At 36.6% G+C, this 21144-nt stretch overlaps 2 protein-coding genes across 3 annotated transcripts in view; both read left to right on the top strand.

Moving 5' to 3' along the window:
- LOC120770059 (serine/threonine-protein kinase DDB_G0283821) overlaps positions 1-14250 on the top strand; it is a 40235-nt gene extending 25985 nt beyond the window's left edge. The window contains exons 1-3 of one of the 2 annotated variants that reach the window (XM_040097179.1): positions 3479-3656; positions 8348-10104; positions 14163-14250. In XM_040097179.1, the coding sequence (XP_039953113.1) occupies positions 8828-10104; positions 14163-14226 (1341 nt within the window). In that variant the 5' untranslated portion in view covers positions 3479-3656; positions 8348-8827 and the 3' untranslated portion in view covers positions 14227-14250. Of the gene's footprint in view, positions 1-3478; positions 3657-8347; positions 10105-14162 lie in introns of those variants that run through there. The other variant, XM_040097178.1, reaches the window with a different exon arrangement.
- A 417-nt stretch (positions 14251-14667) lies between these two features.
- LOC120770056 lies at positions 14668-21099 on the top strand. Its single transcript, XM_040097175.1, has 5 exons — positions 14668-16747; positions 17218-17327; positions 17736-17917; positions 18779-19019; positions 20558-21099. Exons 1-5 carry the CDS (start codon positions 14687-14689, stop codon positions 20697-20699), a joined length of 2736 nt encoding a protein of 911 aa, XP_039953109.1. The 5' UTR covers positions 14668-14686; the 3' UTR covers positions 20700-21099.
- Positions 21100-21144: the final 45 nt, after the last annotated feature.

The following is a 21144-nucleotide window of genomic DNA, read 5'->3' as shown; positions in this document are numbered from 1 at the left end:
AAACTAATACGGCGAACAACACGAAGAGATCCGCCAGGATCGGGAAGGACCTCTCCGAGCGTTCGATACCAAACGAGGTTTCAGACAAGGCGAAACCCTATCGTGCGACTTCTTCAACCTGCTTCTGAAGAAAATAGTTCGAGCTGCAGAACTAAATGGAGAAGGTACCATCTTCTAAAAGAGTGTACAGCTGCTGGCGTATGCCGATGATATCGATATCATCGGCCTCAACACCCGCGCCGTTAGTTCTGCTTTCTCCAGGCTGGACCAGGAAGCACAGAAAATGGGTCTGGCAGTGAACGAGGGCAAAACGAAATATCTCCTGTCATCAAACAAACAGTCGTCGCACTCGCGACTAGGCTCTCACGTCACTGTTAACAGTCATAACTTTGAAGTCGTAGATAATTTCGTCTATCTTGGAACCAGCGTAAACACCACCAACAATGTCAGCCTAGAAATCCAACGCAGGATAACTCTTGCCAACAGGTGCTACTTCGGACTGCGTAGGCAATTGAGAAGCAAAGTCCCCTCTCGACGAACAAAAACCAAACTCTATAAGTCACTCATAATTCCCGTCCTGCTATATGGTACAGAGGCTTGGGCGATGACAACAACCGATGAGTCGACGTTACGAGTTTTCGAGAGAAAAATTCTGCGAAAGATTTATGGTCCTTTGCGTATTGGCCACGGCGAATATCGCATTCGATGGAACGATGAGCTGTACGAGATATACGACGACATTGACATAGTTCAGCGAATTAAAAGACAGCGGCTACGCTGGCTAGGTCATGTTGTCCGGATGGATGAAAACACTCCAGCTCTGAAAGTATTCGACGCAGTACCCGCCGGGGGAAGCAGAGGAAGAGGAAGACCTCCACTCCGTTGGAAGGACCAAGTGGAGAAGGACCTGGCTTCGCTTGGAATATCCAATTGGCGCCACGTAGCGAAAAGAAGAAACGACTGGCGCGCTGTTGTTAACTCGGCTATAATCGCGTAAGCGGTGTCTACGCCAATTAAGAAGAAGAAGATGCACATACACCCTGTCAAGAATGTATCGAGAGCACATGTGCTAACGCTTCTTCCAATCGTCAAAACATTTTTTATAGGCACTTTCCGAGCCTTCAGCTCGCGCGTCAAATTTGTTTTGATGTCTTCAGTTGAGTCGAAGGGTGTTCCCCGAAGTGGATATTTCAGTGTGGAGAAAGGTAAAGTCACAGGGGGCCATATCAGGTGAATTGGTTAACACTAATTTTTGGCATCATATTAAGGACAGTTGTAACAACCTAGGAAAAAAATTACCTTTCTTTCATATAAGCGGGAGATTGGGGGGGAATGAAGAATTCCCGATACATTTCTTGACAGGGTGAATATAAATAATCAGGATGACAAGACGAATTGAAATCCGAATGTCTGTGGCTATAACAACCAAATTCGCTTACAGAAAATATTATAAGAGCTTCTGCCGACAGTGTGAAAAAGGATGAAATTGGATGACAATCCCGCCCACTCCTAACGGTAATGTTACAAATTACTAAAAGCGCGATAGATCAATAGCTAAATACACAGAGACATTGGTGCTTATAGTTGACTTTTTACCTACATTGTCGGACAATGTGTGAGATATGCTTATAATTGAAATTTTGAATCCTCTCCTGATGATTGTGTGTATGCGTGTGTGTTAAAATGGGTTGAATCGAGTCAATACTTCCCTTAACCCCCATAAACCTAATAAAATGATTTTCGAACTTCCGGCGTTTATCTTAATAAAATTGAAATTGAGAGAACGGGTTTTCTTAATAACGGTGCATATTTGTTAATGAATAAAATCGAGTTATAAGGCCCCATATAACTAACAAGCCTTATGTACCTGAAGGTATTACAACGGCTTTAATCCTTGCAAGTTGGAAGTTGAGTATGAAATGTTCGGTTATACCCGAACTTAGTCCTTCCTTATTTGTGAAATTGCACTCTTATACCAAGCAATTTCCCTAAGTAGTAATTTCGGAATGCGGCAAAATCTAACCCCGAAAGTCGATATCTTCAAATATCACTCTCGCACTATGAGCATAAGACAGTGAGGCGCGTGGCCGTTTGTTAAATACATAAACAATAATCACCTTCATAATCGTAGTGAAACACACAAAACAATCAGAGAAAATAGAAATAGAAAAATCACCATCGCTAAAAGTTTTACAATAGTCGAACCAAGCCACATACATACATATGTATGTATATTCATATGTTCACATAAAATGACGTTCGCCGATAAGAACAGTTATTAAATTAGTGTCAACAACTATAAGCAAATAAATGAACACTTAAAAATAGGCACACACGATTCCACATGAGAAATTAAGCAAATAGAATTGAACGGCGAGCGAGTTCAATGAGCTGCTCTTTCAGCCAATAGGCTAATCTCAACAATGAAGAATGATATTTCAAAATTATTTCAAAACCCACAATTGACAACGATTTGTCGTTGAAACAACAAAGCGTTTTCACGCACTCAGTGTACAGTGAAGTTCCTCATAATCGGGCACCCACCGTCACAGTGTTTTTTTCCGGCTAAGGGAGCTGTCCACATGGACATGGGGGAGTAGACTGTGTTTAAAACGTGTTTTTAGAGTCCGAAGCAGCAATTCAGAACTATATTTCCACTGAACTAATATAATAAATGCGAACCATTATAAGCCAAAAGGGATTTAATGACAATTATTGTACGTAACATTAGCTTCCCTTGAGCCACCGCGAGCCAAACGGTGGCAGCGCAAGTCAATTGGTTTGCTGTGATCATTTTGCATATTGTTCTTAAAAAACTGATTTCAAACACCACAATAGAAATTCAAAAATCGGGAACTATTAAAATATTTTCCGTTTATCAAATATAATTTGAACGAGATATTACCAAAATAGTGTCCATGCCCGGTCATTGGTATGTTCTCATATCCGGTTATAGGAATTGGAATATGAATTTTGTATGAAAATATTATGAATTTTGTCCATTTATGAGAGCTTTCCGGTTATAAGGACTGTCCGTATTGGGGAATTTTGTACATTTTAATTAATGTTAAAACGATTTAATATTTAGAAGTCAAACAAAAATGGCGCTTTGAAAAATCAATCTAGAAAAAGCGCAAAACAGTCCTTTTTAGACTAGTTTATTTTAGTTCGAAAAAGTTTATATCAAACTGTAAAATTTCTGACAGGCGCGAGTTTAGTTTGTTGTTTCACTGGAGAAGCATTCTGGCTCTGCCGACTTCACTTCCCTTCTGCCATCAGCCGATCTTTCAACGTATAAGCTTATCATCATCTTCACACACTCACACAAACGCGTACTAGTAGATATACATACATACATACATAGGCCTTTGTTAAGGTTTTATGGAGAATAGTTTTTTGCGGCGCTTAGCCGATCTAATAACGTGCTGAATTATTTCAGTCTTGTTATACGGTTACTCGCGGCATGGAGTAGGCCCATCAAATAGTCCAATCGGCAGTTAACAGTAAGAAATGTACATGACGAAACAGATTTATTGCAGAATGCCGGTAAGGCGACTGCGGCGTTGAGTGAGCCAATAACTCCTCGGGGAGTAAAACATACTCAGGTTTCGTGCGTGTGAATGAATGAGTATACGTGGACCGGAATCGAAACAAATGTAATGTAACAACATAAATAATATATGGTCAATACCTTTTCATAAAGTCGCTGTTGTAAAAATAAAGGATAGAAAATAATTTTATTTTTAGACTAAGTCACGTGGTGTTGATGTGTTGCAGAGTTTAAGGTGCTAGTGTATGTGAAATATGGTATTATGTATGTACATAAGTATGTAAACATATGATTCTTAACCCTTAGCCACCCAACGCCGGTCTCAGTGACTCTACCGTTTTTTATTTTTTAAATATTCCCGTTATTATGCAAGCTGCGCAGTTGTCCGTCTATGAACTTTTTCTTTTCTCTCGTGTACCAATTCAAAAACTAGTGGTAAAACATTTTTGCTTGCGGTCATGGTGACCGACGTTAGGTGTTTATGGAATTTTAGTGCCAATAATTTTTTTTGTGGTCCTATAGAGTTATTATGTTTTCGCATGATCAAAACATCGGTAGATGGCTGCAAGAGTTGGACTCGGAGTCGCAGTTTGAAGGAAGTTGCAATGAATTACCAAATGAAGACTGCAGTGACATAAAAGACGCTCCTGTAGACCATGTAATTGATGGCGAATGTCAGCCAGAATCGGAAATAGAACTAAATGAGTCAGATCGCGTGAGAAAGAAAACGCGATCGAGTGTTCGTCTTCTGACGACGATATACCACTGGCAAGGTATAGGAGTTATTTCGGTAAGAACCGGTTTCGTTGGTCTGCTTTTCCCGCGATTTCAAGGTCAAGAACTGCGCAGCATAACATTGTACGAGACGTACCTGGTCTCAAACCTCTCTTCAGAGATGTGTTGCACAGAAATACAAAACCCTTAGATTTATGGAATTTATTTAAAAAAAAAAAGATATGTTAGACGAAATTATACGGCACACAAACGAAAAAATCAGAAAAATGAGGCCTAACTATCAAAACAAAACATGTGTTCAGGATTTAGATATAATTGAGCTTAGAGCTTTTATTGGTTTGCTATACTATACATCAATTTTTAAAGAAAACCATACACATTACTTAAGTTGGTACAGCACGGACGGAACTGGTAGAGAAATTTACCGTTGTATAATGAGCAAAAACAGATTTGAAGTTCTCCTTAATTGTATTCGTTTTGATGATGCCTGCACTCGAAGTGAACGACGTCTGACAGATATAGCAACACCGATATCTCACCTGTTTTATATGTTCATGGAGAACTGCAAAGAAGTTTGTTCAATTGGTACCTACGCTTGCATAGACGAAATGTTAGTGGCTTTTCGCGGAAAGTGCAGGTTCACAATGTTTATGCCAAAGAAACCTCATAAATATGGCCTTAAAATTATGTGCATTACTGGCGCCACAACAGGGTTCCTTTTGAATGCCTACCTATACTTGGGAAAGGACTCTGACAGTGAAGGCTTACCTGTTGAGTACCATAAACTAGGCAAACCTACCCAGGCTGTTTTGAGATTGATATCTTCGATTGAAGGCACCAACAGAAATATAAAAACCGATAATTGGTTTACTTCAGTTGAGCTTATGAACATTTTGAAGAAAAAGCAGCTGACACTCGTGGGTACCCTTAAAAAGAACAAACGAGAAATTCTCCTAACTTTTTCCCTAGTCGTCATTGAAAAGTTGGTTCGTTCATTTTTGGATTCACGTCCGATGCAACATTGGCATCTTTTGTGCCAAAGGCTAAAAAATCCATCCTTATTCTGTCCAGCATGTATCATACTTCCAACATTGATCCTAATACTAAAAAAACAGAAATGGTAATGTTTTATAAGAGCACAAAAGGCGGAGTAGACATGCTGGATCAAAAATGTGCCATTTACTCCACTTCTCGGCGAACGCAAAGATGGCCAATGGCGATCATCTATAGAATGCTAGATATTTCTGCTGTAAATGCATATATCGTAAGCAAGATGAACCAAACACAGGAAAAGGTACTTCGGTTTAATTTTATGAAGAAATTAGCTGAAGATCTCGTGAAACCACATTTATAACGCCGTGCATACCAGAATGGATTACACAGAGAACTTCAAGGCGTTATTCGCCATGTACTGAAAATGGATCAAGGTACCCAGTACATTGCTAGCCGACAACGTAGAAAAATTTGAAAAACGTAAAACCTGTTCACTATGTGATCCCAAAAAGAAACTCAAGACATTCCACATGTGTTTTGAATGCAAAAATCCAATTTGTATCGAATGTTCCCAAAAAATGTGCATACCATGCCGCCAAAAATTGTGATTGTTGGCAAGTAGCAATTTTATTTTAATTGCGATTTATTCGCGCCTAAAACAATTTATTATTGAAGTCCATGTTTTTAAGTTATAAAAAAAAAGAAAAAAATTTTAAGTTCGAATATTTTTTTTTTTAATTAGATCTCATTTTATAAAAGTATCTACGTTTTCTTACAAAATTCGTATAACATTGAATAAAAAATGTTATTGCAGTATGAAACTTCTTTTAAGTTAATTTTTTGTTAATATTAAATAAAAGGTACAAAAGAGTTATGGGCGGTTTTTGCGTGTTTTATTATTATATTTATACTTTAAACACTAAAATGAAGTTAACTTTGACCGACGTTAGGTGGTAGAGTGTCTAAAAAAGACGTTAGGTGGCTAAAGGTTAAAAACGATTTTTTTCAATTGTGTTAGGAAAACAAGCTTTCGTTGCCGCTTGTTCTCCGTACTTCGTCTAAGATAAATATAATATCCTATTAATTTATTTATTATTTATTTACAAGCAACTCATAAAACTACCCCTTTTTTGTATATTTATCTACTAACTATACATACATATATGTATACATATCTTAATGAATGAGGTTACAGAGATAAACTGTGATATATGGCTTTAATACTGATATAAACAAATAATTTTTTATTTATTGAGTCTGCTTGTTCAAAGCCTAACAACAAGTAATACAATCTTAAATATAGTTAAAACTAGACAAGCTCAAGGTTCTAGTGAAATTGAAATGGTAATATTTAAGTTTTCAAACACCACAACAACTAGTTCGCTCCGAAGATTTGAAAAAATGGAAAACAAGTTTGCCGGAAAGCATGGTGAACACTCTAAAATTAATATTTTAAGTCTGAAAAGCGGAATCTGCTATTTTTGAAGTAAGGAAATTCATGTCCACAAATTTGAATGTAAACGATTTATTAATTGTACACCTAATCAGACCAATATTTGGAAATTGCGAAAAAATTTACTGCCCCATATTTCGAGCATTGAACTTAGCATATAAGTAAATATTTCCAAAGGCTAAATCTGCAAATCGCCAATCGGATTTTGATTGATAGAATGCAATACTGGTATGCGCTGTTGTTTGTGTGTATGGACAGTATTGTGCAAAAATAAAGCAGCTTATGATGCACTGCGATTTCCCCATTCTTCTTGAATTTTTTCGAAGCAATAAAAATAGCAAAAATAAACTTTTGGTTTGTATTTACATTTACTTGCAACTGCTTCAGCAGCCATATGGTCAGAGGTGCATTTTTTTTATAGCATAAAAGAGAATAAAAAGATCTTTATCTTTATTTTGATCGGTCAGTTTATATGGCAAGCTATGTACATACATATATGCAATAGTAGGTCGATCTAAACAATTAATTTTGGGTTTGTATCCTTGTACTTTATCATGGTCCATGCCAAATTTCTTGAAAATATCTCGTCAAAAGACAAAGCTTCTACACAAGCACTTGATTCCGATCGTTTGGCTTATATGCTAGCTATATGCTATAGTGGTCCCATATCAGTGGTTTCGACAAATGAGCAGCGTCTTGGTGAGAAACGGACGGGTGCAAAATTTCTGGTCGATATGCAGTGAAATTCCCCAATTCGCACAGTTATAAATTTATAATTATAGTTGCATATAAAACCAATTCCTATAACCGTATATGAGTACGTTCCAATGACCGGACATGGACATTATTTTGGTAATATCTCAATCAAGATATCTATTATGAAAAACTGTGGACAATTTGTAGTTGCCTTTACGCAAAACGATCACTTGCGCTTGCGCTGTCTGGCTTGTGGTGACTCAAGGGAAGCTAACGATATAATTGTCATTCATTCCCATCTGGCTGATAATAGTTCACATTCATTATGTATGTATGTTCAGGGAAAATATAGTACGAATCGTTTGAGCAATATTCCAAAAGATATTGTAATAATCTAAAATCTTCATTTGCAAAGTAAGGAATTTATAACGCCATACTATAATTGAATTTTATTGTTATAGATTACATGAATAAACTAAGTAGTATGAGTTAGTTTTTAGTTGTAGCATGGTTACCAGTTTGGCCCAAAAAAGGTGGCAGCACTGCAATGCAGATCTTTTATTAATAAGAAGCAGCAAAATGTAGACTTAGCCAAACCCTGCACTTTAAAGAAGCTTCCGGAAATGAAAAAAATACTAGAAAGAACACATACATATGTAGATATTTAAGTAGACCGTTATACTCATTTTATTAAACCATTACTTTTGTAATATGATATAGGCTGCTGGAAGGGAATTTTATATTCAGTGGGGATTGCCAATAATTTGATTGTATAAATACATAATGTTTCAAGTATTGTATAATCGCAAAATGCCAAAGCCAAATACATACGTACAAACATACATATATCCACATAAAATCCATAATTGAAAACAAATGAAAAATCTGTTACTTATATTTGATTTTACCGTTCTTTACAGTTGACCAACAGCGCTTATTAGTCATTTCCAACGAGCTCGTCAACTATACTTTCGCAATTTATTTTGCTACTTTGTAGAATAAACCCGATTTTCAACAATGAACCCGACCCAGCAAGATTGCCAGTGCATTTGACACACGCCAAATAGATGTGGTAACAAAAGAAAAATAACAAAAACAACGAAGCGAAAAAGACGCAGTTGAATTGCAAACGTCAATATAAATAAAAATAAATCTCACACACTCATTAGATAAACAACACTGCTGTGAGACAGTCGCGAAGAAACAATTTGAATTATTTTTATTTTGTTTTTTAGTTTGTTCTCGTTTTTTTTACTAAAACAAAATAATGCAATAATCATAAGAAAAAGAAATTTTGCTACAAAATTTAATGTAAAATACTTGAGCCATTTTTGGTGAACTATACGAGTATACATTTTTAATTGGTCAATACGCTCAGCCAAGGGAAATCTACCTGCCGCATGTGGATTCTATCGGTGCTTGTGATTCTGCCAAAGACGTTGTTGGAGCTGACGACGCCGCACTGCAATAGTGCAACCAAATTCAAAGCGAAGCTCGTCAGACACCAATTGTCAGCAGAAATAGTTGCAGCTAAAACGCCAGCAAAAACAACATTCGTAGCAGCCTTAGCGCCCAGCAGCAGCAGCAGATACAAAAAGAACAACAATAACAATAGCAGCAGCAGCAGCAGTGTAGCAGAAACAACTGTAGCCTTTAACCCAAAGCAATATTCTAGCCAATTAATAGTCGAGTGTGTGCCCATCGCATTTTTAGTATCCACATCGTTGTCGCCATCGACGGTGTCTCCGTTATTCATCGACATTGTATTTATTTTCATTGCATCGCTTATTAATTTACGCGTCCAACATTTCCACCACAACGCGGTTAAATCGAAGTTAGTATTCTTGATGAATGACTTTCGCATAAAATCACTTTATAAGCCAACAACAACAACAACAGCAACAGTAGCAACTGACAGTGGAACAGAATTAACTGTAATATTATCAAAAATATTAAGAGCTATTAGAACAGTGTTAGAAAACAATAATAATAACAACAATAGCAGCAACAGCAATAATATAATAAAATCTATAATCGAGACAACAACAACAGCGTTAACCAATCAAATCCCACGCATTAGTAAAGCTATCCCTGAAGCCCCCCTCTATTCATTATTACCATCAGTAAATAACCAAAACAACATCACGGTGGCCGCCTTTGTACAATTACGACTTTTTAATAATAACTCCTTCTCGTCGAACAATCATCGTACTTACAATAACGGCAGTAAATCGAATAAAGTATTTCTACACTATACACCACGTGATCCGCGTTTAAGAAGCGCCAGTGAAAATCAAGAGATTTTCATCAATAAACACCAGTTCGATAGTGTTAGTGAATTGAAAATAACTGAAGATTTATGCGCTTATGGCGAAGTTATCGGAGGTACCTCCGCAATAATAATACAAATTATTAGTGCTAATTTACCAATACACTGTGATTGTAATAAAATTATTAATTGTTGTAAACATACTTGTAATATTAATAAGAATAATAATAGCAAATTTGAAAGTGAAAGTGCGAGTGCGAGTGCGAGTAACAACTTAAACATTAGTGATCATTCGCGTAGTAAAACTATTTCGGCTGTCAACTCTCACAAACTAATATATAAGAAGATACAAAGGCAAACACACAACCCGACCGCAGAGTCACCCGAAGTGGAAAATAAGTTCTTGTGGTAAGTCTGCGCATTTATAATACGAGTATTCGACTTACCTCAGTAATGTCTTCTCTTTAAGTTTCAAACAAAGTTTCGATTGAGAAAGCATTGTATATCTTTAAAATACCTTTATTTGATAGCGAAAATCGTCAAGAAATTTCAGACAACATTGTTCCGTTAGTATTTTATAGAAATATGAATTTGCGCTTATAAAATTGTAAATGTGCATACGTATGTATGTATGTACATAAGCATGTAGTCGAGTGTATGAGTGACTGCCAAACAAAAATTCTATTTTTATCGTCAAAAATATTTAGAATGAAATTCACCGTGCATTTGTGAAAGTCTTTAAACGTCATTCGGCTCGTACAATTTGCGTAATAAAATTTGCCCATAACAATAGCGGATGGCATAAGGAAGAGTATGGTTCGGAACTGAACATTAACGTAATGACCATTTGGTACCAACCAAGCCGTATGATATTATGCCTTTAAACGCCAAAAAGTGGATAAATTGGCATTAGTTGAAATAAAAGGCATCCAACCCTTGAGTATTATTCGTTCGTCGCCCTTCTATTTGAAGGTGGGCAACCCGTTCTCTCTTGATTTAACTACATACATAGTTTATATTTTGGCTATATTCATATTTATCAACGCCTTAGGTTTGCCAACCTTGGGGAGAGCGGACAGACAGTTTGACGTTAATTCGCAAAAATGCAGAGTCTCACTTATGTATATATTTGTAAATATACTCTTTAAATGTAAATATATCACTTTCGGTGTGTTCACATACGAGCCCCTCAGGGAAATACTTTTAGTGAATTTGTGTTGTGACACACTTAGTGTGCTAAGTTAGATCTTCTGGCCAACTTTTTGTAAAAAGCCTACCTAAAAATATCTCATTTACTCAGTACAAGCAATGTTATTTAAACATTTAATTCTGAAACCAACTTGACTCTTATTGTTTGGAAATTAATAACTTACTTTTTTATTAAAACAAACTAAATAAATTAGAATCATTAGACATTAAAGTAGGTTTCAAAAAAATTATTTTTTGGCAGTCATTTCTTTAACTGTATTAATATATCAACCACTAGCGATCAATTGATTTAGTGTCACTCTTTTGAATTACATATATAAAAATTTGCCACTTAAGCCAGTTTAAAATCGAATTTTCTTTGTAAAATAACTACTATAAAGTTTTATATATGTAATTAAGAAGGTAGTTGCCTAAAAAGTCAAGCAAAGTTCTTTATTGAATAACATAATTGTTTTTATGCTCAACGAGCTTCCATTGCATAGAGCTCTGAAATCGTTTTCAGTTTTTTTTTTGTTTTCGAAATTTCTTCAAATCATTAGATTTAACAACGTATTACCAAATTTCACTATTAATCCCATGGATTTTTGGTCTTTTTCTGAAAACATTACTTTACTTCTTTTGCTCCTCTTTCAAATATAATTGCAATTCTAGCTTTTCTAGTAGCAAAATAACGCAACAAAATCGTTTCATTATACGTTATACTAAAATGTCGATTAAACATATTTCCTAAAAAGCATTAGAAATTACTTGAAAGTCTCGTTAGAAAAAATATAACTTTTTTTAAAAGAGTTTTCTACTTTTTCCTACAGGGTCTTCCTAAATTCATTTGTATACGCATTTCGACTCCCAGCCATCTACCAACCTCTTGTCTCTTTCGTCTTGACAGTTCATTTTAATGTTTATTTTGAATTTCTACTATTCCCCAATATTTAGGGTGTTGAATAGAAGGGAACTCAAACGATTCTTGTCTTGATTGTATTTATTTTGGTATTGTTTTTTATCTATTATTTGTTAGGTTTGCGAAAATTAGTTGTTGCTTTCACCCAAGCAGTCTTTCAAAAGTATCATGATGAGATCGTTATTTTCTCTGTTTATCGACTGCTTAATTTAAAAAGAAATTACTGAGGTGTTAAAGTTTATTGTAAAAAATATCAAAACTATTGAAATGTCAACAAACAACACATGATTTTATATGCAGCAATAAAGTTGTAGTTGTATGTATTATGTGTGTAACATTTATGTATATGCATATTTGTATATTCTAGATAACTAGTTGTAAACGAAAATGTTTCATACGCTATAAAATAATAAACGAATTCAGTGATAATGGCTTTCTTCCTCTTTTTAATTGGCGTAGACACCGCTTACGCGATTATAGCCGAGTTAACAACAGCGCGCCAATTGGATATTCCAAGCGAAGCCAGGTCCTTCTCCACTTGGTCCTTCCAACGGAGTGAAGGTCTTCCTTTTCCTCTGCTTACCCCGACGGGTACTGCGTCGAATACTTTCAGAGCTGGAGTGTTTCCGTCCATCCGGACAACATGACCTAGCCAGCGTAGGCTCTGTCTTATAATTCGCTGAACTATGTCAATGTCGTCGTATATCTCGTACAGCTCATCGTTCCATCAAATGCGATATTCGCCGTGGCCAATGCGCAAAGGACCAAAAATCTTTCGCAGAACCTTTCTCTCGAAAACTCGTAACGTGGACTCATCGGTTGATGTCATCGTCCAAGCCTCTGCACCTTATAGCAGGACGGGAATTATGAGCGACTTATGGAGTTTGGCTTTTGTTCGTCGAGAGAGGACTTTACTTTTCAATTGCCTACTCAGTCCGAAGTAGCACCTGTTGGCAAGAGCAATCCTGCCTTGGATTTCCAGGCTGACATTGTTGGTGGTGTTAATACTGGTTCCTAAGTAGACGAAATTATCTACAACTTCAAAGTTATGACTGTCAACAGTGACGTGATATCAATATCATCGGCATACGCCAGCAGCTGTACACTCTTATAAAAGATTGTACATGATCGATTAAGTTCTGCAGCTCGAATAATTTTCTCCAGCAGCAGATTGAAGAAGTCGCACGAGCTTTTCGTGTTGCTCAACGTGAGTTTACACAGCCGTATTAGTTTTGCGGGCTTTCTTAGCATTAGGAAAATTAAATAGTAAGCTTCTCCGAAAGCATAAAACATCTATTGTAATAATCTCTTGAGAGAACAAGGAGAAAAATAATTCCAACTATATTTAGAAAAGAGCAGAGAAGATGGAGATCCCAAGTGCAACGTAGTCAACCAAGAACAAATATTTTTTTGGCTTTCAGGCTTATTCATTTACATGACGAAAGTTAAACAAATGTGAAGCTGAAGCCTTCTAAAAGATTCTCAATATGTAGCTAAAATACGCTGCAACAGGATCGCATTTTCAATTACATTTCCCAGTCAAAATGTTTGCTTTAAGAATATGTCCGGTGATCTTGTTTATGACCAAACGCTATTTTCGGCAAGGTCAGTCGGAAATAATATTCAGTAGTAAGGTAGTATCGCCGAATAGTTTATCGTTTGCCTAACGAAGCCTTTGTTGCCAAAGGTCTAATTGCAACTTGAATGATATTGTTTCTCACGCCTCTCTGGAAATTCAACTGTCAATGAGATTTTTTGACTATTAAATGAGATATAAACTACCCTATCTTTAAAGTTGCATCGAATTTAAGCTAAACAATAAATTTTATTAAAAATCGGTTATGTAGTTTATGAGTTTATCCCTGACAAACAACGTGACACGTACTTTTTATTTAAATAGACTCTTTGGCAACAACATACAAATTTATGGTTACTTCCTTCGTAACGAACTACCCCCAACACTTCTTTCTTCGCATTCAAATGAACTACATAGTTGAAATAAAAATAATTCGGCCAAGCAGATTTATGATTTCATGTCACTTTGTTAATACCTAAAATCCATCTAAAATTCATCTTCAGAAATTCCCTGCCATTTCAAAGAACTTGTGTGGAGCTATTTCAGAGATCAGTCATTGACTCAACATAACCTAATCGAATATATTATTTTTAACATTGATAGAGAATAAATGTAATTATCCATAAGTCGATAACATTTTATACATATATTATAGACAAAAGACTACAAGTATGTATGTACATACATATGTCGCTATATACATTATTAAATTCGACCTAACCCCTCTTTGACAAATCAAAGAACTGTAATAAAAATGTAATGTATTTTGTGGCTTATTTGCAGGAACTCACAGCTTGAGCTCCAAAAATTTAACTCATTGAAGTGCACAGTTGGTATTCTGCTTTGAGTGTAAGGTCGAGCATACCGTGCAAGCAGGCACGTGATCGCAATATTCTTCGCCACAGCCGCTGTTACAGTGAGTTTCGTGGTGTGACATTTAAACCGGAGTTGAAACTCTCACCAACATACCGTTATAAAAAGAACTTTAAAAAGCTGGTTGTTTGTCGTGACTTGAAACTGCAGAACGGCGAACCGGTGAGAATCCAGCCTTATCGGAGAAAAAGTTAAAATTTAAGTATTAAAGGAAATATAAACATATAGGCAATTATAAGACCAAGTACAATAACAAAAATTGCTGAAAACCACTGTGTTCAAGACGAAATCAGACGTACACAAAAAAAACTTAATTGGAAAATATTAGTGAAAAATAGTAACAGCCATCGTCTGTTATTACATAAGGCACTTGCGTACGTTCATACTGAAAATTCATCTTTTATCCTGTTAAAAATAGTTCACAAAACCTAAAAATGGTTGCGAATCAAACGAATGTTAAAAGTAAACCGGATAATGTAGTCTATCAGACCCTGTCCACGCCAACCGACGTGCAATCAATCGTGGCATCAATAACTCCTACGCCTACACCCACAACAACACCACTAAACAAATCCATTAAACACGATTTCTTTCCCGAGGTAAAATTCTGTGACCTATCGGCAAGCGATTTACATGATGATGACGGCGATTTCGCTGTCAATGAACGGCTCCTAAAACATTGCCTCATCACAGTGAATGACGATAATGTTGGTCTAACCACGACAACAACAACCACCTTTTTAGTGATGGAGGAGAGTGATGTTAAAAAACGTAAGCGTCTTATATCAAACGAATCGGGCGATTCGATTGATTCGAGTTCAACAGATAAAAAGAAGCCAGAGATACCAGATGGCGGTTACGGTTGGGTCGTAGTTTTAGCCTCACTCGTTGTTTCGCTAATTGCTGATGGCTTGTCTTTCTCATTTGGACTTATTAATTCTGAACTGTTGCATTACTTTGGAGAGTCACCCTCGAAAACGGCTTGGATTAGTTCGCTATTCTTTTCGGTACCACTATTAATGGGTCCGATTTGGTCGAATCTGGTTGATAATTATGGCTGTCGTAAAATGACCATATTTGGTGGTTTGCTATCTGCAATCGGATTTGGACTCTCCTCACTTTGTAACTCTGTGGAAATGTTGATGTTGACCTTTGGTATCATATCTGGTTTGGGACTGGGTATTGGTTACGTAACAGCAGTTGTATCAATCGCTTTTTGGTTCGATAAAAAACGAACTTTCGCTACTGGTATTGGTGCTTCTGGAACTGGAATCGGCACCTTCTTGTATGCACCTCTGACCCAATGGCTAATTGATAGTTATGGGTGGCGCGGAGCCACACTCATTCTCGCGGGCACTATGCTGAATACTTGCGTTTGCGGCGCGTTGATGCGTGATCCGGATTGGTTAATAGAAGAAAACCGTCTTGAAAGTCGTTCACAAAGTATGACCACATTTTCGAATTCAAGCGTTTGTCTCGAAGAAATTAAAAAACTGTTGGATACTGGGATAACGAAGGAGGCCGTGCTTGACACGTTGGTAACAAAAAATAACACTGAGGCTAATCAACAAATTAATGATCCACACGAGTTCGTTATGAAACGCTATCGAAGCGAAATCTTCTTACCGACGTTTCTAGGTTCTCAGGATTTAGAATGCGTTTACGAAATCAAGAGCCTCAGTAGGCGTTCACTGAGAAATAAAGAAGGAATGGAAGCACCTTCACGAGAAAATCTATTATCTATGTCTTCAGCTGGGCCCAATCCAACAGCAGCCATTATTGGATCACCCGATGATACAATGATGGGCGGTATTGCTCAAACAGCCGCTGAAGATGCAAGAAAGAGTTTCTTGGCTTCGATAGAAACACTCTCGCCCTCTGAAAAAATTGATCGCGCTACACCATCAGATACATCGTTTTCTTCGCAACAAGCTATGGATGGTGTAAATTCTAAAGCACAACCACGCGAATTCCAACGTAGCTCCCCCATTGATGGCAATATGGCCAACTCACGTTACTCCTTGAATGAAAATTTTTTCAGTGCAAAAAATGCCACTACATCTTTTGTGGACCTTAAACCTAACGGCTTGAGGCACAATTCTGTCGATATATTGAGCGATGAGACTTATTATATGTCAATTAAAAAAAGTAATACAGAACTTGTAAATGGTAATTTAAGAAAACTACACAAAGATGCGGCAATAATTGGAATACCGGAAAATGATGCCAGCATTAAGCCAGCGAAACGTGCACGCACCGATAGCATTAGCGGCATGCGTCGGCTTTCTAAGTCAAAGAAACCGTCGGTTCGACCAAGCTTACGATATAATACATCCTTACGGAACTCCAACTTCCTCAAGAACATGCGTATACACCGCAACTCCATACATTATCGTGGCGCCATGTTAAATACACATCGCTACCGACTGCGCGCATCGTCGTGTCCGAACATTTACCGGAACTCAATGACAACAATCGCGAAAGAAGAAGAAGACGTAAGTTTTATATGTTGTGTTCTACATATGTGGTTGTCCTTATCAATAGAAACTTTTTCACCGTTTGAATAGTGGTTTTCCCCAATCTCAATCGTCTTCCATTAGCCCAGTCAAGATCTTGTAAAATTTTCAAATTACAGTGGCAATGGCAGAAGCCGGTACTACTGTACTTCTCGAAATTTCACTTAGTATATTCTCAGCCGATTTTTCAGAAATATTTGGACTGCATAATCACTCCAATCGCTATCTTATTGTGAGACTTTAGTTAGAATTTACTTTTTTCTCAAATTTAATATAACGTGGAGAAGTACTGAAACGTGAACCCAAGTGCAACCGTAAAAACTATTTGTCCCTATTTTGATCCTTGCTCTCATTTCTCTATTATCTGCACTCTGTCTGAAACTATTTCAATATGCTCTTGATTTTAAATAACCATAAAGTGAAGAATTGATAGAATTATATATTTTCAGACCTGGTACGAGAGTATGATCGACACAATGAAGACAGTATTTGATTTTTCATTGTTCGCGGACATGAAATTTACTCTATTCAATTTATCCACATTGTTTCTATTCATTTGGTAAGTAAATTCACTACATTCGTATATAAACACATATCTGGTATTTATTTGCAAGTTTCGATTGGTAACAATAAATATTTTATCCAAAAACAACCCAACATGTCATTACAATGTATTTGGATATGATCATGAAATTTTAAAACAAGGGATGATTAAGCTCAGTCACCTATCATCTCCTCTATGGAAGCAAGAATTTCTGGCACGAGTTATGCGAAAGGAAAATTTTCTTAACCAAAGTAAAAATCGCAACTCAATTGCATATGCGTCGAAGACATGTTAGCGCAGCGTTGCACCGCCAGTGTTGTACATATATTTGTTTGAGCTTGTTCTATTTGTTATACTCGTATTCTTGGCGAATATATAGTATATCAAAGATTAAAAGTTTGTTTTTTCTATTTTTTATCACAGGTTCATTATCCCCTACCTTTATCTGCCGGAGCATATGAAGCTTCATGGCTATGAAACGGCGGATAGCGCACAAATGATTTCGGCCATTGGAATCGCTCAAACCATCGGCATGATCGGTCTGGGTTATGTGGGCGATCGTTCTTGGATGAATGTGAATGTCTGCTATTCGGCGTGTATGGTGGGTAAGTACGAAGTGCAAAAATAGGCAAATGATTAAAGTATTACGTATAGCCTTTATAAAATATGTGAAGGCAAAATAAATAATTTTACTCTACCATGTAGTAAGAATTTATGAGGATAATCAAACTATAATAACAAAATGATGAAATTTGTAAATGAAGAAATGTCCGTCCGTTTGTATAACCGCTATAGGATTCGCCGATTGTGAGGTCTGTCGAGTAAACTAAGTTTATAGCACAGCATGATTGCATAGAAACTTCTCACAAGAGAAAAAGCTCTTAAATGTGGGAGCATAAGGATTGTATTATCAGTTATATGAATATAATGGGTTGTCAAAAAAGTCTTGCAGTATTTTTATTGATTTTTTTTTTTTGTTGAAATTGAAATGAATTTTTGATGACTCATGCCCAGCTCTTGACCGATTCAGCCAATTCAGCGATTTCATCGCAATTTTCGACGACAGGCCTTCCGGAGTGTGGGGCATCTTCGACCACCTCTACACAAGAACGAAAACGTTGAAACCATCGTTGTGCGGTGGAAATGGAAACTGTATCGGGTCCATAAACTGCACAAATTTTATTGGCGGCTTGAGATGCATTTTTGCCTTTATCGTAGTAGTACTGTAAAATATGCCGTATTTTCTCTTTATTTTGCTCCATGTTTGCGACGCTATAACTCACGAACGACTTAAAATGAGCTTTCCCAAGAGGTATAGCATGACCCGATGCGACGAATAAAACTAGAGCTTCGCGCTTTCAACGCCAACTAGCGAAAATACCGCAAGACTTTTTTGACAACCTATATATGTATATTTAATTATATACTCACATACTCATGGCCTTTTACTTTCGTTCTACTTTCAGTTTGTGGCATATCGGTGCTTCTAATGCCGGTTCTTGTAAGCAGTTATATTGGACTGCTGTTGGTGTGCATCATCTTTGGATTCACTTTCGCTAGCTCATTTTCATTTACACCTAGCATTTTGGTCAGTATTGTCGATTTAGATGATTTTACGTGTGCCTATGGACTGGTGCTCTTGGTACAGGGTGTTGGTATGATTGCAGGGCCACCAATTGCAGGCGCTATTTATGAAATGACGCTAAGGTATGTAAGTGCAACCTTGACCAAACTGCAATCCCAAAGAAATAACATCTTACGCAAAACCATAGATATCTACTATTGTGAAATCTAACCGGAAATGAATAGTAGATTATTAATATTGGGTAGTCGAAAAAGTCGCTTCGTATTTCTAATCAGATCAGAATCACTTAAATTTTTTTTATATTTATGATGAACTTTAATGAGCCAAATATGTACTATTTTGGTCGATCACTTTTTTCATCATTGTTAAACTTTTCTGGTTTCTCGGCGAAAAACTGCGAAAAGTAATTTTCACTCCAACTCCATTAAGGGAGTTCTGCATTGACCGAAACAAATGGTAGTTCGATGGTGCAATGTCAGGGCTATATAGTGGATGCAACAAAACTTCCCAGCCAAGCTCTCTCAGTTTTAGCCGAGTCATCAAAGATGTGTGTGGTCTAGCGTTGTCCTAATGGAAGACAAAGCCCTTTCGGTTGATCAGTTCTGGCCGTTTTTTTCGATTGCTTGCTTCAATCTCATCCGTTGTTGACAGTAAAATGTGGAATCATCAACCAGGCTGGAGCAGTTCATAGTCGATGATTCCTTTCCAATCCCACCAAATACTCAGCATAACCTTTCGAGGTGTCAATCCTAGATTTGCGACCATTTGTTGAGCTTCACCACTTTTAGACCATGATCTTTTTCGCACATTATTGTCACATTTGATACACTTTTCGTCTCCTGTTACCATTCGCTTCAGAAATGGTTTGATTTCATTTCGTTTCAGCAAGGAATCGCAGATGTTATTATGGTCCATTAAATTTTTCACAGACAATTCATGTGGTACCCAAAAATCGAGCTTCATTTTGAAGCCAGCTTTTTTTAAATGGTTCAAAACCGTTTTATGATGAATGTTAAGTTCTTTAGCGATGTAATGGCTGCTTATGTGACGGTCCTGATCAATCTTTTCCATAATCTCATCGACTTTTTCAACGATATGTCGACCAGAACGAGGTGCATCTTTCACATCGAAATTTCCAGAACGGAAGTGAGTGAACCATTGTTGTGCCACACAAACTGATAGAGCGTCGTCTCCATAAACTTCACAAATTTCATTGGTGGCTTGCGTGGCATTCTTCCCTTTTTCATACAAAAATTTCACAATATAGCGAATTCACTCATTAGTGAACAGCTGTAACTTTTTTCGATGGAGATATACGAACACAACGACTCTATTTACAAAATACGAAAAGATGTTTGTCAGGTTTCCATTATACTTAGCTAACTACATCCTTATGATTCGCCTTCGACATCAATATGTTGAAGTAAAATATTGCTGTTTTGTGAGCCTAAATGTATGCAAATACCATATATGTGTATATACATACAATAATATAACAAAAAAAATAGAAATGTGCATAGGTTTATGTATTTGTGATTTCCCTGGCGATTACACGTAAATGGTCGATAGGGAGTGAAAACTTCTCTTCTAGGTACTTTTAAACGCACTCAATTATGTATGTAACTTAACTAAACCAAATATTAATCTAATCTTTTCACAGATGGGATAACGCATTCTACTTTGCCGGTGTATTTGTTGCCTTATCTGGTGTGGCCTCCTATTTGATAGAATTTTGTGAGAAGCGAGAAAAAGGCAGCGACAGCGATGTCTCCGAGACTAAGAGAACTAATTTAATACATTAAATTACGAATCCCTGATAGAGAATGGGGATGCATGAAATTCCATTAAAAGTTCATAGCAACAAAGTCTTCTGTGTAACATGTACAAGATATGCGTGTACATATGTATGTATGTTTGTACAACAGTATACCATACATTATAATAATTTTATGTATTGTACGTATGTATTTATTAAATTAGAACTGAACCATGCTTACAACTGTTTCTCATGTACTTGACGATTAAAAATTAGAATTTGCAAACGAACATGTATACACTCATAGATAATGCACATTTATTATTATAAAAACAGCACTATATCCAAGTTACTTCGTATCTTTGTGATAACAACAAATACACACACTACAACTTAACGTTTTTTTAACACACTTACATAAATAAATCAAGGAACAGTACAACAGACCAATTTGTGTTCTGTAAATCGATAAAATGAAGAATAAAAACTTA

Source organism: Bactrocera tryoni, chromosome 3, assembly GCF_016617805.1.
Source record: "Bactrocera tryoni isolate S06 chromosome 3, CSIRO_BtryS06_freeze2, whole genome shotgun sequence".
Lineage (NCBI taxonomy): Eukaryota > Metazoa > Arthropoda > Insecta > Diptera > Tephritidae > Bactrocera > Bactrocera tryoni.
This window is presented reverse-complemented; position numbering and strand designations above follow the sequence as displayed.